The sequence below is a fragment of the Triplophysa dalaica genome, chromosome 23, assembly GCF_015846415.1.
Source record: "Triplophysa dalaica isolate WHDGS20190420 chromosome 23, ASM1584641v1, whole genome shotgun sequence".
Taxonomy (NCBI): domain Eukaryota; kingdom Metazoa; phylum Chordata; class Actinopteri; order Cypriniformes; family Nemacheilidae; genus Triplophysa; species Triplophysa dalaica.
In genome coordinates, this window is record NC_079564.1 from 7,101,561 (window position 1) to 7,128,072 (window position 26,512).

Below are 26,512 nucleotides of genomic sequence, written 5' to 3' on the forward strand. Positions count from 1 at the left end.
GTCAACATCAACGGACACATTTGTTTTGGTACAGAGTCCCTGAGTCCCCCCTTGAAGCTTTTTTTAAAGCCATTAAGCATTTATGCACTTCATTTTGATATTATTTCCTCCAAAAAAAATTATTTGCTTCTCAAGTAAATGTAGATATTTGTACTGGAAGGCAAAAAAATCATTCTGCAACGGTCCATAAAAGCGACTCTGTAAAAAGTAATTTTTGATAAAAGTGTCTAAAGGCAAAAAAGAGAAAGTAAAGTGTATAAATGACTATAAATAAGTTAAGTAAGTAATTAAGAGATCTGGGTCAAACCATCCTCAAACCATGAAGATCAAATCAAAATTTGGCACTTTCATCCAGACCACGACCACGAACAGCTTAAACTATAAAGCTAATCTTCTCAGTCATGTATCTGTCACTTCAGTCCCAGCACAACAACACCCCATGTGCCCTCTGCAGGATTTAACAGGAGGAGGGGCAGATGTCTCTGCCTCCTGGATGCGAGCAGGTCGTGTATTTTTCACAACGGGGCCCGGCTTATTCTCACTGACAGCTCGCATTAGCAGATCAAAGGCAAACAATTGGGCAACATTACTATTCCCTCTAATGTCTTCAGTCAGAGCATCCACTTTAGCACACCTTTAACATTTAATGCACGTAGAAGGCGGTCTACTTTAACCAGCTGCGTTCTCCTCCATTTACAACGTACCAGAGAAATGGGATGAAACAATACAGAGGCTTTTAGAAAACCAAACTTTGATTCGGTTTCAGAGTTTAAGAATACCCGTTTGAAGTAGCCGTTTGGTGCAGCTGGTGTTGCAGGAATTACACACTCTGAAAAGCACACACCTCCTTCCTCCATTATATATTCCAAAAATAAAAGTAAACATTTTCCTCAAAGAAGATGGATTGCGCGGAACAGCGTGTCTAGTAAACAATACAAAACCAATGTCCCCAAAATAGTTTCCTGTCCGTTGCTTTTCCTTTGTTTAACGTGCGACTCCTTCTCAATGAACCGTCCCTTGAAAAAATAGCAGTTTCACACAACAAAATCAACAGAGATCAAATGCACAGAGAGGCTAAAATACACTGATGTAAATGTGAACTCTAAATGTAGGCCTGACAAACTGAATCAACTGTAACATCAGTGAGAGATTTCAGCTGTCAGGAGTAATAAACGTCTCCTCTCCAGGACAGGCCGTACAAATGGAGCACAGAGGATGATGCCGGCCGGGTGTCCTCTGGGATGAGTGTGTTTGTGTGGGTGGACGGACCCGTGGGCTGCAAACGTGCAACTTTTTTGAATTTTTTCGCGACTCGATTACTGCAACACTCTATATGTAGGAGTTAGCCAGACAGCCTTGGCGCGTTTACAGGCCGTGCAGAATGCATGCAAACGGATGCATGAGCATATCACACCGATTCTGTCCTCTCTTCAATGGTTGCCAGTTCATTTTTTTGTATTGAATACAAATGTTTACTGTTGGTTTTTAAATCCTTAAACGGTCGGGCAGCAACGTATCTTATTGTGCTTATAAAACGTCACACATTGGCTAGGTCTTTGAGGTGTTCTGATCAGTAACTACTAACAGTTCCCAGATCTAGATTAAAACTGAACAGCGATCGTGCCGAATTGGTTGCGGCTCGCAAACTTTGGAACCTGCTACTGGGGAATATAAGATCAGCTCCGCCTATGTCTAGTTTTAAAACGTATTTATTAGCTCAGGCTTTTAATAATTCTGGAGGTTGAGATAGACATTGCATGTGTATTAGTTATATATTGTATGTTTAGTAGAGACATGTTGGATGGGTATTTTTGTATGTCTTTTATCCTTGTACAGCACATTGGACAACAACATTTGTATTAAATTGTGCTTTATAAATAAACAAAGAAGAAAGAACTCACCCAAGTTCCATTTGAGCCCAGAAGTGGTGGTGAGACAAGGGCAGCCCACCGGAATGAGACTACACCATTTACCCTCCAAACCAGTGTTCACATTTAGCCGATGCCGTTTGTTCTGCAAGTGAGATAGAAAGCAATAGGTGGTCATTGAAAGAGAGTAGATAGTCATTCCATTCCATTTATTTTTATTCTATTCTATTCTATTGCAGACTTTACAGGTTTGAACTGACAGAAAAAGCTACGTTTCAAAAGATTTATGTTCCACCTGCAAGAGCCATTTGTAATAAGATTCTTGTCTCTCTGTCACAAACAGTTTTGGTTCAATATTGTGATAATTTCAATTATCACTTTTCTAAAGTGGTGCTTTATTACCTACGTACACACACACACACGCACACACACACACACTTAGAAGCAAGATGAATGATGAGCCTTCCAAAAATAAAAGACTTGAAAATTACCAAGATGTTCCCAGAACGATTCTGTTAGGCATAAATTACCACCTACAACATTTGGTATAAAGTCAGACACTAAATATAAAACCTGACTTTTTATTTCAATCTTTTGCAAACTTTAAAGTTTGCCAGTTCCAAACTTATCGAGAATGATGCTTCTGAAATGCCACGGACGGCAGAGAATAAATGTCGCAATGACAGAGGACTGAATTCATGTTTTATAGGTCTGCTTTATGGGATTCTTTATATAGATTGAGATTCATTCATTTAAATTTCTTGCCCATCACAGCAGCTCACATATTAACATTCTCAGAGTCACCTCAATGTCATGTATTCTCTATGAACTTCAGAGGTTGATTAAACGTTCTTTTACTGAATGAAAAATAATGCTGCCATAGCAATTCTGCAGTTGTACAAGGTTAAAATGTCTTGCTGGGTTGTTGTGTATACGGATAATAAATAATAGTACAGTCACAAAACTTTACTGCAGTATAACATCCTTTTGCAAATTTTGGTACCTGACAACAAAGTGCTGCAAGCATGGTGTGAAATACAGCGAAAGAGTGAGATTCATTAAATGTTTTTTTAATTTGACATTACAGCATTTTTTCTGCTGTTTATCGCTACATCAAGTCCGTATGGGAACCACAGCAAGTATGCAATAAATGAATATATTTTTGTACAAACATAAATGAGACCTTCAGACAATAAACACCTTTGTTACACAATACAAAGAGTAAAGTGTGGTGAAAGTGATCTAATTTAATAATGTTCATTAGGTTCAGGTTTATTTTTGGGAATTGTGATGCAGTTTGATAAATACAGAATGCACGTAGTCCCAGGTGTCTTAATGTACATACAGTCGTAATAAAAAATGCCGATCACCCCAACCCCCCCTTTCGAAACACTACAACGGCCGACAGAAGATGGTGAATTACATGCAAGGTGACCTGCAGTGTGTGTAGATAGAACTAGCTCATTCTAGGGTAATAAAAACAACACGTCATTATGTCTTTATACACCACCGAAGGTATAGCTACTGTATGTATGTTATAATGCATTTCTATCAATAGATTTTCCCAAAAATGACACACTAGACCTTTAAATATTCTTTTCTTTCCTTAAATAGGAACCGAACATGTTATCCAAGAATATAAAATAAAACATGAATTATTGACACATCTGCCTCTCTTGAAGACTGTTGAAAGGAATTGATTTAGTATCTATAAAGACATAAAGTACCAGAGGCTGGTGTCATACCAAAGCCAAAATTCAGGTATTGATCCAACCCCACTGTCTTGCTGTTCTCTTTTCAACATAAAAACCACTGGACTGATACGCAATATGTCTAAAAAAAAACATGAGAAATATCTGAGCTGGTCTGTGCATTCCAGTCTTCTTGAACATCACTCAAATCTAGGCATTGGCCAGTAGGGGAACAATGAAGATCTGAGCTGTATCGTCACAAGACACCCCACGATCCAACAGTCATGCACTTCCCTGAACTCACAATTTCAAATATTTATGACTACCGAGTACTCTTAAGAACATACACACACACACACGTATGTTTTATTATCTCCGTACGGACAGTCCCTAGGCGTAATAAGTTGCATACTGTACAATCTGTATATTTTATCCCCAACCCCTAAACCTAAAGATCATGGGAAAATTTTTGCATTTTTTGATTTTCAAAAATTATCGTTCTGTACAATTTATAAGCTTTTGTGTCCGTGGGGACCTCAATTTTGGTCCCCACAGTGACACGAGTCCCCGTGAGTTGATGTGCATTCAGGTTTAGGTCCCCACTGACATATAAAAACCACACGCACACAACTGCGCACATATGCTTTTATTTTAAACCTATAATTGTACGATAATTCTGATAAGCACAACATATTGTGAGTTGAGCGGCTGTAATTCAGAGACGTGACCTTTTAAAAGTGCACAAACATGAAAACAACAAAGAGGAGGAGGCGAAATGCCTCTGAGGTTGTTAACTGCTTAATATCACGATTGATCTTTAAGTGCTGCAATCAGGGTGTCAACAGCACACAAGTGCAAACACTGATTAGCAGATGCTAATGAAAGACAAGTGTTTACCTCTTGGAGGAGGAAGGCCAGAGAACTGCCCTGTATGACAACCACGGGCAGATTGGTCATCTTCTGGGCATGAAATAAAGTCTCCACGGAGGCCATGATCTGATCGAAACGGCCTAAAAGACCACCCAGGGTAACTATTGTGTCCACCTGCAAAAACAGTGAAGGTGAAAAACACACAGAATCTGGGTGTTGGTATGAACAGGAAAAAATGCTAATAAACAAACAAGCAATCTAAATGAATAGGTGAGTGACTTGGAGTGCAAGAAACTAGGATAAATGATATAAATAAATATTGTTTCGCACTCTTGTTTTGTGCTGCTGAACAAACAAATGAACAGTGAATCAAACAAACAAATTAATGAATGAACAAGTGCATAAACACACACATTTATAAGTGAGGGATTGTGGGAGCAAAGCAGATGAAGATACATCATGCAGCCAGAATAAATGTTGTAAAAGTGCTGTTGCACAAGCAAACAAATAAATGGATAAAACAATAAATCAATGTGCTAATGACAAAACGAATGAGGACAAATGTTTATAGTGCTGCACAAGCAAATGGACAAAAGAACAAACATAAGTAAATAAAATAATGAACGAATGAATGTGGGAACAAAGCAGTGTTCAAAGATAAATATCCTAAACATACTGTTGCAAAATAAACAAACACATTAATGAATGCACAAATTAATACACAAACAAACTAATATCAATTTGAGATCATTCTAAATCAACTGATATGAAAGAGGCTTCAAGCATTCATAAAACCCTCAATTTTAAAGTGTATTAATATTGTGTGAAATCATATTGTGAAATTTGTTAACATTAGTTAATGCATAAGCTGGGAGAAACAATGAGCAATACATATATAGTATTTATTAGTTTAATGTTCATTTAAACATCTATTTATACATTTATTAAATCAAAAGTAGTCTGTCAACATTAGTTAATGCACCATAACCTAACATGAATATTGTAAAGTATTGACATGAACTAACATAACAATGATCAATACACCTAAAAACTATATTGGTCATTGTTAGTTTATGTTGGGTACTGAGGATAATAAATACAACCTTATTGTGAATGTTGAATTGTATTTTCGTTTGTTATCATGCTATATTTTATCTTGTGAATCACTCATGAATCATGCTATGCAAATAATAATGATTTATACACCATTTCATCGGACGCTCGCGAGCCTGACCCCCGGTTAACTTCTGGTTTGTGTTTTGCTAGTGCCAAAAAATATAGCTATTTATATTGTATAATAATTTTAGTAAATAAACTATTTGTTGAATGAGTCCTGTAGTTTTGACGCATTAAAAGAAACCGTATGGTACATTGTCATCTAGCGGTTGAGCTTGGTATCACAGTCTGAATTCAAATATAGGAGAGACAAGTTAATCAAGTAACAACGCTTCTTGGTTTCTTTCAATTGTTATGAGATAATACACTACAGTCAAATTTTGGATGAATGTGTTCCAGAAAGTGAAAGGTCTCATGAACTGTGCTTGTGTATTGTTTTATACTGTTAAATGAGGTTTACTTATGACGTTTGCATGGTTTTTACATTAAAAAACATAAAAATCAATAAGTTATAGGCTATTTTGTACACGGGTTTAGAGGCCACATTGAAAACTTTATAAGTAAACGCCCACTGGAGTTCGGATAGTTGGAGCCTTCTGTGAATTTGGTTAGAGAGGTTACACATTAGCACCATTCACAGTTTACACACGGCACTAACAAACGCTCCATGTTTTTCCAACATGAGCTCGAACGTCTTCAAAATTAAACATTAACCCCGCATTACTAATGTCGGAATCCGAGGGAAGGTTATGCAGCGACTGTATTCCTCCACAACCAGGGGTAGCACAATATTTAGCCATCTTTAACGGCATGTTTGTTTATTGCTTGCTCGCTCTATCTAGTTCCGTGCCACTTCAGAATTGTTATGGGCGAACCAGTGGGCGGGGCTAGAGAAGTAGTCGTTGATATTTTCTATGGAGGCGGTGTTCAACCTATCAATGTCATCATAGATAGGTGCATTCCGGAACCTCGTGCATAGTTGGGCGCTTGAACATTTTGAGTTTCATTCGACTTAACATGTAAATCACTCTCGCTTAACGCTTCATTCGCCATTGTTCTCAACACACAGTAAGGTGGGGTCACAAAAGTGCACATGCGCAGTAACGTTTGTTTACGTTGTTAAGATGAAACCGTCTATAACATCATTATAAAGCATAAAGCCAACTAACTAGTGACTTAAGGATAAATAATTGCTGTTGTAAAGTCATGTCGCAGATTCTCCCGTCCCTTTGCATCTTCTGAATTATGCCTGTCTTCGACAAAAAATAGACTCATTAATTAAAGCAAAGTATTCAGAGGGAACCGTGCGAACTAGAAAACGTTGACTTGGCAGAATCTCTTTGATATTTGCTCCCGGGACTATTTGTCTGACTGTTGCAATGTACCCATCACCCTGTGACATCCAACAACTCCATGTGACAAAAACTCTTTAAAATGCACCGACGGTAATGAACGCTTCAAAGGCAGCCGCTTTCCGCTCGCTTAAATAGCAGGACTTTATGAGACATCTGACACATAAATTGTTCATGTTACGGCGCCTGTGTAATTATGAGGACTGATTGCAAAACTTTTTAAAAGCGAAGCAGAAATGATGATGCGCTCGTAACTTGGATTCTGAGGTCAAAGCATCCTTGCAGAGCTGTAAACACTACAGTAAGCACAAGGAACCGTTCAACGTCTTTCTCATAATAACAGCAAAAACTTGGAGCAATAAACAAGAGATATCTAGAGGTATCAGACTGAATGTCTCGCAGAGCCAGACGTTTAATTATCGGCATAATGTCTGGTCAATTTCGCGCCTTATTCTGGCCCTTGCAGGAAGGGCCTGTCTGCAAAATAACCAATCACGGCTTGTTTTAAATGTGACATTTAAGAGGTGGGTAAAACTGAAATCAATAATAATACAACCATAATTGAGCAACGAGCAACAAAGAGGCAGCTCGTTCAAATAATAGCACAGCGGTCTCTGCAAATGGTTGTGCAGACAGTGTTTTGTTTGTATGTCTGGGGAATAAAATGTGCTTTTAAATTCCAGAACGACAAAAACCACAAAGCAGAATATACAGTGCATGAGAATACCCCATTTACCTGTTGTTAAGTGCAACATTCACAACTTTGTTCAACAACAACATTTCCCGGCAGACCACTAAAACCCCTCGCCCTCAACAAGAAGTCAGCCAGCCAATCAGACGGGAGCTTGTGATTGTAAGAAATCTTTTGTGTGTTTAATACATCGGCCTGTAAATGCTCTGCGGGCACTCGACATTGTGAAGTCTAGCAAAGCGAAGTCGACGCCACGACAGCTAGATAAATAAATATATCTGTTTCAATCCATGTTTTAGACCGCGAAAGAGTGACAGAGAAGCAAATTATCTTACAGTTACCCTCAGTTTATTCAGGTCTATAGGATCTTGAAAGCTCACTGACAAAGATGGAATATAAACACAACGGAGAAAGTAGGAAAGGCACTCAGCGCATATAGAGTGAGCTTGAGTCTGGTACTGTATATTGATGGGACTGGAGTGTCTGTGAAGGTGATGGGCAGGTCTGTGAGGACCAACAGACAGTCTGACAAGACTACAACTCAGTCCCGGGGTTTTGAGGAGGAGAAACCAGACCACGCACACACCATATTCATTCAAAGGCTCTTTGACAGCTCCTGAAGGAGGTGAGTTCACACATGACAAGATAAAAAAGAAAACGCAAAGCTTTCATTTTAGGCATCACAATTAAATTAAGATTACATTCCCTGTTGAAGAAAACATCATATGCTAGTTAGGCAGGTTATGAAACATGGTTTGTGCTGGTCATGTGCTGGTTAAAGATGGACCAGCACGTGACCATTTTAGGACCATCTTAAACTAGCACAAACCAGCTACCATGCTTCAAAACCTGCCTAACCAGCACATGCTGTTTTTGTCAACAGGATTACTCTTGGTGTTATTGCCCAAAATGTTCCGCTTAATATACAAATATCTTAATATCATTTTTATTGTGTATGACATCATCAGGGGACATTAATAAGGTGGTTTGATGCACATTCATCGGTCACTTCTTAAAAGCTGCAGTCGCCAAATTATGCAGACATCAATCTGGACAGATTACTTGACATTACCTCATCCTCACAAACAAAACAGTACACAATTTAGAACCCACACAACATTAAAACAGGTTCATGAAAAATGGGCTCCGCATCTATTGTTTTGTGAAGTAAATGATTGACATGAGTAATTCACGCTTTATAAACTTTTTTATGTTGTTAATATTTAGTTTGAAGACATTTCATGTTTTCTTTCATAAAATATACAATTTTGGCAAAGTTTTCAAATTCATTCTGTCATCATTTACTCGCCCTCATGTACTTTCAAACCTGTCTGACTTTTTTATACTTTTTTTATAAGATATTTCTTAAATCAATAATTCACTTGCATTGGTTTTGTGTGCATACAATAGAAGTGAATAGGTGCCGCTGCTTTTCGGTTTACCAACTTTATTCAAAATACTTTCTTTTGTTTTCTGAAGAACTAATACAGGTTTGAAATGACAGAATTTTCATTTTTGGTTGAACAATCGCTTAAAGTCATCACTTGAAGGATCTTAAAGCAAATCTTTTGTGAGACTTTGTTTTAGCATTTAAAATTTCACTATGATATGATACCACAGAATATGTTTGCACGTGAGAGAGAGAGACAGACAGAGAGACATGAGACACAGCTGAGGAGTGAGGAAGTCCAACCTGCAATTTCTGTTCTTTGATCTTCTGCAGCATAATGGCCAAACACTTTGAGAAGTCTGTTAGGTCCTGGTCAGGTGTTTCAATCAGCTTGGAGTTATGGAGTAAAAGAAGGTTGGATATAAATTACAAATGTGTGCAACAATATGCGCAGTTTACATTTAACACCAAGAATTTATGTGAAAAAATGATACAACTGCTTCAGAGAAAGTAAACCTTTTAGCAAGTGACATATAGTCACTATAAAGTTTATTTGACAATTTTCTTGATTTCTACACAATTTCTTTAGAATTAGAATGAATGATTATTATGAAGTAAAAAAAAACTAATATTCAAAGAAATTTCATACATTTAGTTTAAAACAGGACAGTGTACAGGTTATCTACATCCTATGTGCATTACAGATATCTATATAACCCTTTATACAGTATTGATTACCAATATACAGTGTACTATCACTTGCCAAAGAGGTTCAATTTACTACATAACAGATAATGTACATTGTCCCAGTTATTACACAGCTACCTGCCCATGATTAAATAATTAAACGCATCATATTGATTTGAAATGTTTTTTTAGCTCATTTATAACAAATTTGTATTTAATGAGTAAACAGAGAAGTGATAAATAAACAAAGAAGAAGAACATTTTTGCAGCATTCGTTAATTCGGGTTAATGTCAATTTATTAACATACTGTTGTTCATTGTTCAGGTTTAATTTTAATTTACAGAAACCTGATATGTAAAAGTTGCATTATTATATGAATTAACATTAACAAAGATTAGATTAATACAGTTTCTTATTATATCATGTTGTATAGAACCATTCTGTTAAGTGTTTCCAGCATATATTAAATATATATATGTATATACCCATAAAAATGGTGTAACAAATGAAAACGATTTGGAAAAACCAGAAAGCGCTATATAAAAGAAACCTCTTGAATAGAAAAAGAAAGTTGAGAAACTTAAAAGATGCTATAGTGCAGACAAACAACTGGCTCTTATGTCCGATTGTGCATTGTTTTGTAAACGGGGTCTCTTGCTGAGGGAATTCTTTGAGTGTCAGGAAGGACAGAGATTGGGCGTCTTCTGCTCTTAGTTCCGCTGAATGGCTGCATCTACACGGCCCGTCGCAGGTGACTTCTCGCTCGCAGCAGGTACCACAAAACCCTGCATCCGCACGTCAGCTCAGGAGCTTGTTCCTGTTGTTGCTTGATCTCTCCTTTATCCTCCACAGAGCATCACCCCTGTTTTTATTCCTTTTTTAAGCCCATTTAAATTCAAGCTTCATGGTCTGTCAAACTTCCGTTCCCCCCAAACTCGCGTACAGGGGCTTAGGAACGAGATAAAATGCTGGATTATAACAATGCAAATAACCTCTAGTACTCATTACATAGCAGATGGTTTTCATTCAGACTGACTTACAGAACGCTAATTTCAAAAAATGAATATCCTGCAAGGAGAAACGTGAAGTTAAATGCTTTTCTCAAGGGCATAGAGAGAACTTGTATTGCTAAAATAGCAAAGCTCCTCCTCTAGGCACATCACACCTGTCAAGGCTGACGTGAAGACAGTGGTGTGAATTCTACATGAAGATTGTGAAGAATTGAGTGACTGTCGGGATCAGCATAATACAGCAGTGAACCGTGAGGTTTGAGCCTTGGCCCTCCGCACACAGTAAATGGAGATTGACCAGAGAGTGTGTGAACCCTGTAGTTGTAACTCTTTGTAATAGCAACAGTGTATTTTCTCATATTTCAGAATTTTAACCAAATTGTCTGCATTATAAGCAATCTACAATAAAATCTATTGCATTTAAAATAAAAAGTGCCATGACACAACAACACATTGATGAGAAGAGCAACAGGAGTAAAGGCTGTGGGCTGCATGAGACAAATAAAGAAATATAGCCAAAATCACCTCATATATTCGCTCTTCAATGTTAATGTATTGTGATTTTCCAGACGACGTCGCGTTTATAAATCAGGATTTTAGCAGCAGTTATGGTAACAGCAGGTTGGATTTAACACAAGATGTTATTGGGTTGTGTTCAGTCACTATTTTATACTCGTTTTATGTCTGACGACAGAACAAGTATTATGTGAAAATAACATTCAGTTGTGTTAAAATACAATATAATGTGAGAGATCAGAGAGTAGAAGCGAAACAGATTTCAAGTGCCAATGCCAAACTAGACCAAAAACAATTACGTAGTGATGGGGTCATAAATATTTTTTTGGCAGGCAATAATTTAACATGCAAGTCAAACTGTGGCTGAAACAAACCAATCATTTATCCACACTGCAAGTAAACCCATATTTGTATTTCATTTGACCTACACGTGGGGCATCCTCCCTTTGTGTTGGCATCCCAATCTCGCAACCTTTTTACAAAGCGACAGGTGCCAAAATACCATAGAGTTTGAATTGATGCATAGCTTTTTCAAATCAAAAAACAAAATTATGGAAAGGATTTTCTCCTCTTTCAAAGTCAATACACGTATTTATTTCATCTGGTTAGTTGCATTTTATCATGTGAATTCAGTAATGTTTCCCCCCTGTCCATGACTATCAATACAGATCTGCAGTCATCCAGCTGAGAAGCGATGCTTTATACAAAGCCAGAGCAGCAGAAAACTGTCTTAACTGAATGAATAAAAACTCAAAAGAAAGAAAAATGAGACCGAATGTAAGTAAGGTTGAAGAGTCTCACCATTTCTCGGTAGAAATCCTTGACCTCTGGTCGGATCGAATCAAAATCTCCACTTATGTAGTCTGGGAGAAAACTTAATGTAAAGAAAGAGAAAAAGATCAGGGAGGCCGATGGTTTACAGAAAGAAATCGTCACAAATTGTGCAGACATCACACACTTAATTGATGTGAAATAGAGGTGGGCCTGTGATCCAAGCCATGGAAAACTTCACCGACAGGACCTCAACAAAACCATTCAATGGCTGCCAGTCACAGCGTTATCTGCTCACGGTCATGACAAAAGCAACACAGATGGCCTCTTTGACAAAGTGAGGACTAGAAAGAATTGATGCACACCATGGTGTTGCCGTGTAGCTCAAACCTGATGTGACATAGATTTACACTATATGTGAAAGAAATGGCAAGATTTTCCTCGCTCAGATGGACTGAGAAAGATAGATCATGTCGAAGCTTTTCTTTCAGAACAGAAAGGCAGTGTCGGTATTGGCAGACGTTAAAGCATACAGACTCGACGTAGTGATTTCACGCTCCGCTGGGTGGTGCATGTAGCTGTAATGCGGCAGCGTGGTATTTTAACACTGCGGCGGATTACAGCGAGAGCTCTATCTTCAACTCACTGCTGCGTTTATGTCGCAAATGTAACTGGATTAGAAGCAGGACGTGTGTTAAAAAGTCCAGCGATACTTAACTTTTCACTGTTGAACTGCATCTCTGCATTTTTACAGCAGTGGTGGTTATTAGCTAAGGGAAGCATCTCTATCATTACCGAACAAACTGTGAGAATTAATCTTCGCCACGTGCTGTTTGTGTTACGTTATCATTTGTCACACTTGTTGTATGAATAAAGCAGCTTGGAAAAATACAGTTCTACTTGAAATTTCTCTTTTTGTTTATAAAGGAACAGTTCACCCAAAAAATGAAAATTCAGTCTAGAAGTTGTTCTAAATTCTTATGACTTTCTTTGTTCTGAGGAACACTGAGAAAGATTTTTGGAAGAATGCCTCAAACCAAACAGTTCCTGGTCAGCATTATAACCAAAGTAAGAAACATTGCTTTATAAATGTCTTTGTTCTGTTCTATATCTTTTCTACAATTTCTAAATAAAAGAAAAAATGCATGCTTATTTTAGCTTAGATAAACAAAACTTAGCACTGTACACTGTAGTAGGCTTTGTGAGACATGTTTTTATTGCTCTTAGGATTTTTGTTGTCATAATGTTTGACCCAGTTGCTTCCATTGTTTACCCAACTTGTAAGTCGCTTTGGATAAAGCGTCTGCTAAATGACTAAATGTAAGATATTTTGAAGAATGTCCATAGTAACCAAGAACTGTTGTGATTTTGAACAACTCGAGGGTAAGTGAATGATGACAGCTTTTTTATTTTCGGGCAACCTGTCCCTTAAAGAAAAGTAAGTCAAAAACGTTAGGGTGAGTAAATGTTGACTGAATTTTTCATTTCAACACAAACCCCTTCCTTTAAAATGCACTACAATCGTCTCATTAAAATCCTCAGATCATAAGACTGAATGTACCAGTGAAATGGTGCATCGTCCGGGAACGTCCCGCTGGCTTTGATCCAGGATTCAATGTGCGAGAGAAAGCAATTCAAAGCGATAAACAGTTTTAAAGTTTCTCGTTCTGTTCTCTGCGACAGACCCCAAGTTAAACAAGAAGCCATAAATAACCCTCAACGGTGACAGTTCTGTGGCCGCATTAAGGTGAAGCTAAATGAAACCTTTCCTTTTGACGTTTTATCAGCGAAAACACCTCTTCCAACTGCTGAGCTCAAATTGGAGGCAAAATACACCTCTTTTACATTCAAATTAAAGTGTCACTTAAAGTTAATCGTAATGTAGGGACTCTCTCGTTGGAAAAGAACTCGATTTGAAGCGCCGCTGAGAAAATTAGAATTAAGAATTGAAGTAATTTCGGAAGGTCAAGACCGACGGCAACGGGAGAGTGCGAGACGAGACGCCCTGTCGCATCAGATGGTTGATTCGTTTTGTCACAGACAAGACACATCGACGAGATCACAGTTACGGGCCTGGCTTTCTTGTTTTGTCCTTGTTACGCACTTTAGAACAACACGTATGAGAATGTCAAACCAAAGAGGTGGAGAGCAGGCTACCAAGTGACACAGAAGACCTTTGAGGATTTGTGTGTCGTTTTTATCTTCAAAGTTGACGCTGCTTATAAACGGCGAGACTGTTCATCAACTGGGAAGAGCATATTGGTTGGTTTCGTGTGGTGCGCTCTATTTTGTACGTCAATAAGCCCACTCAGGACTTAAATAACAGATCATCTGCTTTATGCCAGCCGGTTTTTACACACCACTCTCGATATCAAGAGACCTCTTCAGCTGTTGCTTCATTACAGACAGGCTGGTGAAATCATGAAACCTCCAGAGTGGATCATCCGAGCAGGCGATCAGCTCTTGATTATGCCTCACGGTTCATTTTTGACTCCTTCGTAATCAGCAAAGGTCACGCGAGCGCTTCAAAACAACCGCATGACAGCTAACATAATAAACAATGGTACGTTACGGAGCTTGTGTATGTGTCGGGAACGTCTCATTTGTAAATCTGTCAAAGAGGACAAATAAGAGGCTTATCTGCAAGGCTCATCATAGATCCATCCACTGAGGTGCAAAAGCAGGTTGTTCAGAGGATGGTCATGGTACTGATGTGACAATAAGAACATGAACACGACACCTTGGATGCTGTTAACCACAATACTTTGGTGGACCAGTCACAGTAAAAAACATGAACATGGGAAATAAGGAAAAGGAATATATTTATATATATATATATATATATATATATATATATATATATACACACACACTGTTTATATGTGTATCTGGAGTATATCATCAAGGTTAATCTGAGAAAATGCAATAATTGTATTAATTTACTAAATATTATTTATTAAACAATAAAACTTGACAGCGACTGCATCTGGTACTCCAATTTTTCTTTTTATCAAATATGGGTGCCCTGGGTTCTCCAGAAGGGGTTAATTCAAATAAAAATAGTGGATTCTTCATAATAAATATAAAAAGATTGCACAAATTCAGGCATCAGAAAGATTTTTGTAATTAACAAGCCATCATTTTCAGAGTTAGATATTGAAAAAACCAACGCGTAGTGGGCCCATAACAATACATTCATATTTTTAAATAATTAAAACAATATATTATTAATAATTACTATTAATAATTGTATGTCATAAAAATAAACTTTTTTTACTTTTGCCTGTACTTATGCGTTTGTTAAAGCAGATTTTTAAATTTGTAACAATATGTGAAGAAGTTTTATAAAGTGTACATATAAAAGTCGTAGCAAAAGTAGCAAGAGCGACCTGTTTATTACTAAGAAAAATGTTAATGTTTGCAATTAATCTTGACTAACAGAACCTTGCATAAAGAACCATAAAACAATACTGAGTTTATTGAAACATAATGGATTTTTAGCTTTAAAATAATGTTGTTTAAACTCTTTCCCCTAATTCACTTTTCAGAAGAGCTCCAAATACATATCTGGGCCAAATACAGCAAAACATGAGGGGTTTAAAAACAGAAACTTAGTTATATACCAAATGAACAGTTAATAAGGCATGTGAACGTTTGAAGATTACCCGCAGAGGAATCAATGTTAATAATCCAGACAGTCTGGAACCGGAAACCTGCTCGGTAATAACGGACCATCTGCAACGGCCGGAATATTGCGTGATGCCGGGTTCTCAGCTTCGGTTCAAATAAAGCTGAGATTTCTAAACTAATCAAAGAATACCCGGAAAGGTCAATGCAGTAATTACATTTAAGGCACTGTGAGATAATAACAGGATATGTCTTGATCTGTGCACAAGCTCCTCTGAAGATTTCTCTCCCTGTCAGTTTCTGTTTGCGCAGGGAGATTAAAAATGCGTAATCATTGTGGATGCATGTAATTAGGCAAGACCAGAGGTCTGCCAGACTGCGTTCTGCTTCTCCACCAATCGGACTTGTTGGATATGCCCATCACTAGTTAAAACAAACTAAAACTTCTGCTAGCAGAATTGAAAATTGCAAACGTACTTCCAAATATCTTTCTCTGTGTAGATCAGACCGCCCAAATGTATCCGCAAGTCAGTACTGTAAGTAAAACTGCTTCGGAACCTAATGTTCCAAAAATTCCACCAATCACTACGCCCTGGTTAAGTGGCCAATCATAGCACACCTCGATTTCAGAGCGATGAGCTTTGATAAAAATCTGCGCTTTTCAAATAGCCGGTCCAAAGAGGAGATACAAACCATCAACCATCGTTTTTTAACCTTAAATCATGTATCCACATTGCATTACATCTTAACCAAGCGATAATATTCGTTTTAGCCGTGTCTTATGACCTGAATTAATTCCCTCAAAAAGACCTCAAAATGAGCCGCATTTCCAAACACAGAATGTTTTGGTTGCTGCTCAATTGCAATTTGTTTCCAGCGGGTGTAAATTCCCCTGTGACGGCGCATATGGCTAAGTGTCTGGACGAAGGCTCCTATACTGTGTTCAGAGTAAAATCTACGGATGACAACAAAAGCATACAAAGTAACGCAATGACAGCTACAAGAGAATTGATGGATATGTCACGGAACGCTTGCATAGGTGCATTCAAAACATATTGTTTATTTCTTAGAACGTCCTGTGAGGCGTCTGGCTGTGCTGCTTTAAGCTGATAAGATGAAAAAAAAAAAAAGCTTCTGAGGTTTTCGGTTAAAACACACTCAGCTGGCTGTGCGCTGAACGGATCATTAGCTCCTCGGGAAGGCCTTCTTACTTCTTTAAATATGCCTGACGTTACAAAAAACCAGTTGTTTGGGGAAATAATTTCAGTTCGCGTGTGCGGCTCATACACATTTCATATTCTCATTTTCTACAATCCTATCTAAATGCACAAAACTTTATTTTAATGGATTTTTGAATCCTATAAATTGTGTGTTTTAATAACGCAGTGGAATTGAAATACAGTAGCAGTTTTGTAAATTCAAATTTATGTTTGTTAGTTTTGAGGTCATCTCTATGCTACTGTAATCCCCATGTGAGAACAAAGCGATATTTTAAGGCAAAGTGTCAGATTAGTCATATCCATTGTTGATGTTCAAATCACCAAAACAGACACACCTCTACCCCCATCTTTCGCTTTCGTCAGCGCTTGGCTCGACTAATGTCCATCCTGTGCACTGTGCACCTTACTGCTGATTGGCTACAAGGTTGTTTTGGTACTCGGGCCGACTTTGTCTAAGCAAGCGTAATTCGGAAATCGGACACCCCCCCTTTAAAGGAACAGATGACCTAAAAATGATCTGATATGTTTCCAAAGTAATTTAATTACATACTTCATAGCAGAATCTAAATCAGACTACTGTGATTTAAAAAATATAGCAAGAATTACATTTTTCATAACCAGTCAATATGAATAGAAACTGCAATGGAGCAGCCTCCCCAAAAATACATTAGACAGCTACAATACAGTTCAAATTCTGACCAAACCTCGCCCCCGAAAAAACTGAGCATATCAGACCAGATATTTGGTCAAAACACTGGTTTCAGGTCACATTTAAAATGGATTTTAACATTAGTAGTTCATAAATGACTCAATGGCTGAAGCAATATACATTAAAAACATGCTTCTTAAATGTATATTAACTATATTACATATAATCCTTTTGTGTTTTCGCAGTTTCTGCATATCTCATATTAATCTTGACTACGTATTAGGGATGTAACAATACAGCTCACCCACGGTTCAATACGGACCTCGGTTTATTGCCCAGGGTTTTCTTTTCGGTTCTGATGGCTTCGGCACATTAAAGTGATTTTTGATAGTTTTATGCTTATGTGACAGGAACAGTAAACTTTTAAGAAGAAAAAAAATGTTTTACTGAAATTCTCTTTCTTTCACTTGACTTATTTTATTATCAATAAATATTATCAAGCAAAAAACAACAAATGACTGGTGTTTTTAATAAATGTAAAGATTTACACTCGCAGCTCACAGCAGTTTTTGGTTTACTGTTCATCAACACGCCAGTAAAATAAGCTTCTTGAAGAGGTTTTGTGCATCAGAGTAATTCAAATGACGTAATGCAAAATATACATAACAATAACAAGGTGCATCACTGGCATTGCAATAAATGAGAAGAAATGCAATGCTTAGTAGCTGCTTGGAGGCGTTCTTGCTAAGACGTTAATAGCTGTCTGACTTTCGTGAAACAGACTTTGGCATGGTGCTAAAAGAGATGCTCTTGCTGGATGTGCTGAGAGCACATTGCTACTCGTGTTGTAGGTGCAGTCTCGCTTCACCGCCCAATCACCACTCGCTATTTACATTTACATTTAGTCATTTGGCAGACGCTTTTATCCAAAGCAACTTACAGTGCACTTATTACAGGGACAATCCCCCTGGAGCAACATGGAGTAAAGTGTCTTGCTCAAGGACACACTGGTGGTGGCTGCTGGGATCGAACCAGCAACCTTTGATTTACCAGTTCAGTGGTTTAACCCACTAGACCGCCATCTCCATTAGCTATTTGATATTGGGGATGCGTTTATCTATCTCAGCATACAGACAAACACGGACAGAACAAGTTCACAGTGTAATTAGGCGCACAGATTTTTTTAATCGCAAACCTGAAAACCGCAATACACTTGGACGGTCGTACCAAACGGTTCAATATTACATTGAGTATTCTGGCATCCCTAGTACCTATACAGTAGTATTGCATAAGTTGTATCTTCGAAGAGTATTTAGTTTGATCAAATTCTAAAAAAAGAGAGACAGGCATCCGATTATTTACGGAAAAAGAGGAGCTGCTGGAGGCAGGCAGGGGGACAGAACTACAGCACGAGCACACAATACATCATTGCATTCCCTTCGTGGTTTTTTACATTATGCACGTACACGCCGATTGCCAACATAACACAGATATATGACTTAGTTTGACTTACTGCGTGCAGTTCATTTTAGCACTGGGACTGCACCATCTATCAGTTTCAAACGATCTCGAAATCCAATGCAATATCCACGATTTATATAACATCCATCACTGAAATGCTGTGAACAAAAAAACGACTTCCCTCACTATCGCAAGAGTAACGAGTTGCAGCTGCAGGCCCAGATCGCAGCCAATCGTGATGCAGCGCAGCCAATCTTGATAAGCGGGTCTTCCTATCGCTTGTTGGTTGGCACGTGGGCAGGCTTTTTCTTTCGCCTTTCCGTGGGTGTGCATTTCCCGTTACGAAATACTACAGAAAACACAGAAATACTACGTAATAGCTTCAACTCGTTTTTTAACAAGTTGACCATGTTAAGCATGAGTACCCAGCACCTTTAAACGTGTAAAGAATTCAGAATGCATGAAATAGCATTTTCCCCGAAATTATGTGTAGGATATGTGTAATACAAGTTATACAAACTTCATTGTCTGCAATTAATTGATTTCACACCACAACAGAATCTAATTTTTTTGTGTCAAATATTTTTTTAATAAACAAATGCACAAGTGTGTGATTTGTCCCATCGCTCGAATCCTGTTCTTGCACAGTCTGAGTTTTATTTTTAGGTGGAAATAAGAAACAGACCAAACAAAAGAAAACAATTGAAAACAGCTCAGGAGAGGAGGGAAATACCCAATTTAGAGACCTGGAGATGAATCTAGCCTGCCAGACACAGACAAAGGGTGATGGATTAGGAGTCAAGTCTTCTGAAAGCACCCTGGCAAATGGGATACTCTTGTGGTCTTGCAGTTGTGAGAGGCAGCTAACGTGCGAAAAGACCCCAGAACCCTGACATCACCAGATCCATCTCTAACATTGACAGCCGACAGTGAAAGGAGACCAAAATTAGGGATACTCACCTCTCACGATGTCCCTCCATGAGCTCGTAAAGGTGATTGGCCCCTCCATCGGCACATGCCCGGATTTTGGCTGAAACGGCAGAGACAACACGTAAGGGCCTCATTTCACACACATAGGATGTCACCTCCGCTTTTTTACAGGAAAATCTACAAAAAGTTACATTACAACAGATCTCAGAGCAAAAATGATTGAAGCGATAAATATAAGTGCAATTGCATCATAAGATTATATGTTTGAGGCTATATTAGAACTCCAGCCCGGTAACTGCAGAGATGCTGAAATAAAAACAAATAGATTATTCTAGATCATGGTCAGCCTGACAGTAATGGTCCCCTTGTGCCTTTCCGCAAAAGCACTAATCATTTCAGGATGAAGGTCAGACTGTCCTGTCAGGATCATCATCGATTCTGATAAGCATGGTGAGCCTTGTCATTGTCAAGGTAAGGCCAGTTAAAAAGTGAAACCATGTTAAATACGACACTGGTTTTGGAGAGGAATATGACAGCCATGTATGCATAATTTTTTTAGATTTACTGGCAGATATTGCCGCATATACAACATTGTCTAATGTTATATTGAGCTTTTTAACTGTACCTGAAATATAAAAACACTGTACTTCTACACAATGTAGTGGATTGTAACACTTATATTACATGCAAAACCTTGTAATATTTTACTTAAAATATATGAATGATTTTCTAGTAAAAGGGAAAGTTCATGCCAAAATAGCTTTTTAATGTATTCACCCTCAGGTCATTCCAGACCATTATGGTTTCCTTTCTTCTGCCACATACAAAAGATATTTTGAAAAATGTTGGTAACCAAACAGCATTGGCCCCAATTGACTTCCAATGTAGGGACACCAAATCACTAAGACATCTATCAGAGTATCTTCTTTCGCGTTCAACAGGAAATAGAGGTATACACAGGTTTGAACAACATTAATAAATGATGAGAATTTTTTTGGGAGGTGAATTATCCTTTACTTAAAAATCACATTCTTGCATTTTTGTTAATAATTGTTATATATTGTCGCAGTCCTTCCGAAACCTTGGATGTCCAAATTTGCAGTTTTTTTAGGAAGTGTAAAAAACACAGTACTTTCAAAAGGATTAAAAATTGCATTGTCAAAGTTGACAAGCACTTTTTAGTACTTTTCATAGGCTAAATATTTGCAAACCCCAGTGACAAACATTAAGGATGATTTATGGCAAAAAATAACAAAATATGGAGATACTAGGTTGCGATATTTAATACTTAAACAAGGTAAGACATTTTAAACCTTTAATCCATTTAAAAACACAATTTAATGTATTCTTATTATATACTTTAAACGTGTGTATATATGCCAAAGTGTTTCAATTTGCTATGCGGCGCAGGGTGACAAATCTGAGAAAGATGTTGCACCATATGCTCAATGCGAAATGCACAAAAAGAACATCTAAGTGACATTAAAATGATAATCCTGCAGACTTTGAAGTTGAGCAGAAGTTCAAAGAAAGTGCTCTTACTTTTTGTAGCTGATGAACTAAAGCACAGAGATGTGGGATTGTCTCTCCAGACAATAGCAAGAAAACATGAATTTACGCTCTGAATACATAGTTATTTTAAACCAGGTGCTTTGAGAACGTCTGCTTTCCTTTGAAGCCATTTCTTCTTTTTTACCAGGAGAGGGTTGGTTATACGTCAGCAATCCTATTATTTAAAAGCGCATTTATAAACAAACAGACGTGACTTTACGCCTTTATGTTTTTCGAATGCATTCTGATGAAAAAAGAGCAAACATTTTCACGGCAGAGTGAAATAAAAACTGACTTTCAGGGACAAGCACTCAGATGCTGCGCTTATGAGTGTAAGGGATTTGTTACAAAGATCATGTCAAGACGAATGTAATCTTGTCAGCACTGTTGGTTTATGGCCAACAGTTGGGGGAATAGGATTGCATCATATGCCACATGAATAATGGAAAGTGCAAGACACTGCTGAAATCCTAATGGACAACTACTGGCCTTGAGTGTATTGTTCCTGTTCTTGTCAACCCTTTATGGCGCATGGTGTTTTTACATACACGTTAAGTCACTTGGGATAAAAGCACTTGGCAAATGCATTCATGTAAATGTAAATATTGTTAAAAATAACTTCTCTTCAGGTGTCAAGCACACGGTGCACAGTTAAATACCAGAACAGTTTAATTGCTTCAGCTTTTTCTGCCAGCTAACAGAGGAGGTTGTGGGAGTGATTGACGCAGGCAGAACATTCAGTATCCATTTTACTGGAAGCATCTTCAATTGCACCAAAAGAAAAAGTTTCACTCTTGAAAATGTAAAAATGCAGTTAAAAAAAATAGTCCTACTAGCCGAGGTCGTCTTGCTTCGGAAGGCACTTAGAAAAACAAATCAGCCTTTTCTGTCGGCTCTCCCACTTGTCTAGACAAGATTTATACTTTTATAAGTCAAGTTATGTATTACTAGTTTGCATTATTACTGCTTCTTCACACTCTTTTCTCCTGCGGATACATGACTGAGTTAAGTTATTGAGTGCCTGATGACATCAGCAGGGCATTAACAAGACACTGTAAAGAAAAAAAATAGAACTCCTTTCATCAGATAATGGTTCAAGGTTCACGTCTGTCTCTCTAATGATCCAGATAAGATGTACTTACGAAAACACAACTAAAGTGCAAAATAAAATCTGCTCTTCTGTTTCATCCACGCCAGTTATTCATTAGATTCCAGACAGCTAAATTGGTATGGCAAAACCCATCATCGTTTGTACGCAGTGCCATTATCTTAGTGTTTTTAATGTGGTCTTGGGAGTTGAATCAAAAGATTTCTCGTGAAGATCCTATCAAAGTAAACAGCGTGTTACATCTCTAACGGGAGAACAGGGTGTGATTCTGTGTAGCGGGGAACACCGGCTAGGAAACAAGACTTCACAAGGTGTGAATGCAAATGAGTCGTTATTTCACCAGGCAAATGTATTAAGATGAAGATGTTTATAAAATGAAGACTTCCTACGTAGAGGAAAAAAATCAATTATATAGCATCTATGACTGTGGATCTTTAAGCAGATCTCTACATTGCTTTCAGTTCTAAATCAACTGTTAAAGTCTAACCTGTGCATTCAATCACCGTCTGAGATTATGTATTTATTCATCATGAAAAACATTTGTTTGCCATTATAAACACTCAAAAGATTTTGAATTCATTTCACATGGAACGTAGATACTAAATCATGAGCCATACAAAAAGCCTCTTAAAATGAATACATACTGAAAAACGTTAGTCCATAAAATAATTTTAAAATGTGATGAGTTTATTTCCAAAAGCACATTTTCTTTAGAAAACATATATTTTTTAGTTTTATATTATGTCATGTTATTAGTTAGCTGTATTGTTTTGTTCTTATTACTTAATCAAAACAACCCAACAGCAGTTTGATTGATAATAATTATAGTTCACAATAAAATTAACAGTTCTGTTTTTGCATTTGAACTCTCCACATTATAAATATTTTTTATATTAAAGTACAAATAATAATCATAATCTTTAAAAACCACTTATGTTAAATCCATGTTTTTGATTTGGCCTACAAAACTACTATGGTAAGCCAATAATAATTTTCTATATATTTCAGAATAGTCAATAATGCAGCTTTCCTGTAGCTCAGTTGTAAGAGCAATGCGGTAACAACGCAAAGTTGTGGGTTCGATCTAAGGGGATTGCACATACCTAAGTATAAATGTATAGGTTAATGCAATGTAAGTCGCTTTGGATAAAATGTAAATGCAAATGTATTGTTATATATCTTACAGAAATATTTTTTGGTAGCTGTTAGCTTGGATTTTCTGAATGATATTCACTCAAATTTAAGGCATGGTTACACTGGTACATTTCTCTGTGAGAAAGATTTACTTGCGTTCTTTTGGCACAACTTAAGGTTAAGGTACAAAACAGAATCAATCATTCCTAAATACGACTTTTAGATGACTTAAATACATGTATGAACGCAATAAAGTCCCTTATGCAAAATATTTAATTGACTATTTTTCGGTCACTTAAGTTAGTGTGAATTCATTTCATGCTTTCAACCTAATTTAGATGTTTTAAATGGATACACAAACATGCTACACCAACAAATTAAATTCGGTTATGATTTAAGTTGTTCCAAACCTGTATACATTTATTTGTTCTGTTGAACCCAAAGAAAGATGAAGGAAAGAAAAATGTTAGCAACTGACATTTCTGGGACATCATTGACTCCCCTAGTAGGAAGAAATAAACATGCCCTAGAACTGTTTGCTTTCCGACAAATTTCGAAATATCAAATTTTTCTTGTTCAACAGACCAAAGAAAATTAAACACCGTTTTTCCTACTATGGTAATCAATGATGTCCCAAAAATGTTAGTTGCTAACATTTTCCCTGACAGAATTTTCATTTTTGGGTGGAGTATCCCTTTAATATCAAACAATTTACAAGTGGCAGAAAGAAATGCAATAATCTAAAAGTCATCCAAAATAAAGATATCCATTTAAATAGCTTAACTCTAACGTTAGTCAATTGCAACTTCAGTATATTTGAACAACAAAGAACTTCGACAAGCAAAGCTACTTATAATTTAAAGCAGCTATACTCAACACTGGTGGCGAGGCCTGCAACAGTAAACAAGACACTTTGAGTTTTCGGTGAGGCAGCATTATGCCAGCGAGAGGTGCTGGAGGAGGTAAATCATTCATGAATGCTCTTTAACTGAAGCCCTAGTGCAGGACACATAACCTTGTAAATAAACACTTCATAATCCACCAGCAGTGCTTCCTCTTTCTGTCATGAACTTTTCCTACTCGGCTGGTGTTTTATGGGGGACAAATATTGATGAGGCCGAGTTTGCTGTCCCTGATTTAATGTCTTTTGGCAGTGGAGGTAAAGTGAAACTTGTGGCCTTTCTAAATCAAAGAAGGCCGAGTGGTCAGGGAGCAAAATGGAAGGTTAATTTGCCTCTCAAGTTGGTTTCTTTATCCTCAGTTGAGAGGGCGGGATGAGTGCAGAATTTTTAACCCGTGTCTACAGTTTAACAGAATGAATAAGCATCTCACTAACGTTTAATGTCTTCGTCATATAGGACAAAGGCTGAGCCTGAGAGACAAATGTAAGCAACGCTAAGCCACAAACCGATCACTGACCAAGACTTCAACAAAGCTTCAGTTTAAAAAAAAAATCAAAAGACTGTCACTGTAGTATAAAAGAGGCACTTACACAACAGAAAACTTTCACAAGAAATCAGAGGAAAATGATTTCACATACCACAATAAAGATTTCTGGACAAGAGAGAAATGGTGTAATAGACTATATCTGCTTTCTGTGGCACTATCAATTTTTCAACAAGAAAAGTTTTTTGAAGTTAAAGCACACAGAACGAGATGAGGATTGAGTGAAACATCTTACCGGTAACTATGAGAGATGGTTTAATCGGATCTCGCTCTTTACTAGCATTTTTATATTCAATTCTGTGGCTGTACATTGAAGCCTCAGAATAGTACTTCAATTGTCATTTTCATTTTGATGCTTCAAAAACAAGATTGGGAAATTGGTGATGTAATGCGTATGTGTATTATATGTCCAGTCTATAGGCATGAGCGAGTATTGTACTCTTTACTCTCTATAAAGTTTCTTTACAAAGTGACAACGCCAACTACTGGCCTGGCATGCATAATAAAATGGAAAAATATGTTTGTTTTTAGAACATTTTTCTGTGTACCCCAAGGTGTACAACATGTGCCTACCAATCCACCAGTAAGTACTTCCTGTGTCGTTAACACAAAGGTTTGGCTGACAAAACTGGGCTCCATATCCAGCGCTGATAAAATTGGACTCACCAGCTCGGACATTAGGAGTTTTGAAAACAGTCCAAAAGAAGACTAGTCGAAATAAAACGAGTCTGAATGAGCTGTCTTTGATCATGCTTTGCTAAAGAACAAACACTGGTGGTGCCATAGTGGTGGCATACTGGTGGTGGCTTTACTTCTGAGGCTCACTGGAGGAGGGGTGGAGCGTCCTACCCCGGTCCCTCAAGGTATACCATCTGGAAGTGTTTGTTCAGCTCCCAGCAAAACATTCGGGTCCCACCTGCTTCGACTCCAGAGCTGAGCCTCATGAAAAATACACAGCATCTCTGATGCAACGCGAGAGGAATTACACGGCGAAGTCTTTGAGAAAAACTTATGAAAAAAACAAGTGCTACAGAACACTGATAAAAACTCTTGCCAACAAATCGGAACCGTGTACAGAAGCAAGTAAACAAGTAAAAAACAAATTTAAAGTCATGACAGGCTACATCAAATGGCAAAGAAAAATGCTTGTCAAGTACAATCACTTATTTCACAGTGGTGAAAAAGCTTTGATAGCCCTCAAAATATCTGATGTGAAAACTCCTGTGAGTAGAAAAACATTACAGAAGTTAAAGAACACGTCAGTGTAAGCGTCAGTGTAAACTATGTACATTTCAGACTGCAACAGGAAAGTAATGTTGAGTAAGATCAACAATGAAAGGTATAGCTGAAAATCAAAGTTAATAACATTTTTTAGAAAACATGTGTAATGCGATCATGACTAATCCAATGAGGGACTAAAAAG

At 37.5% G+C, this 26,512-nt stretch overlaps 1 protein-coding gene across 1 annotated transcript in view; it reads right to left on the reverse strand.

The window, feature by feature from the left end:
- Positions 1-1,002: 1,002 nt before the first annotated feature.
- Positions 1,003-26,512, reverse strand: part of LOC130412846 (thiamin pyrophosphokinase 1-like) — a 32,733-nt gene continuing 7,223 nt past the window's right edge. The window contains exons 4-9 of the mRNA XM_056737625.1: positions 19,881-19,950; positions 11,994-12,066; positions 9,282-9,368; positions 4,457-4,603; positions 1,902-2,013; positions 1,003-1,016 (exon numbers count right to left, since the gene is read on the reverse strand). Of these exons, the coding sequence (XP_056593603.1) occupies positions 1,003-1,016; positions 1,902-2,013; positions 4,457-4,603; positions 9,282-9,368; positions 11,994-12,066; positions 19,881-19,950 (503 nt within the window). The remainder of the gene's footprint in view (positions 1,017-1,901; positions 2,014-4,456; positions 4,604-9,281; positions 9,369-11,993; positions 12,067-19,880; positions 19,951-26,512) is intronic.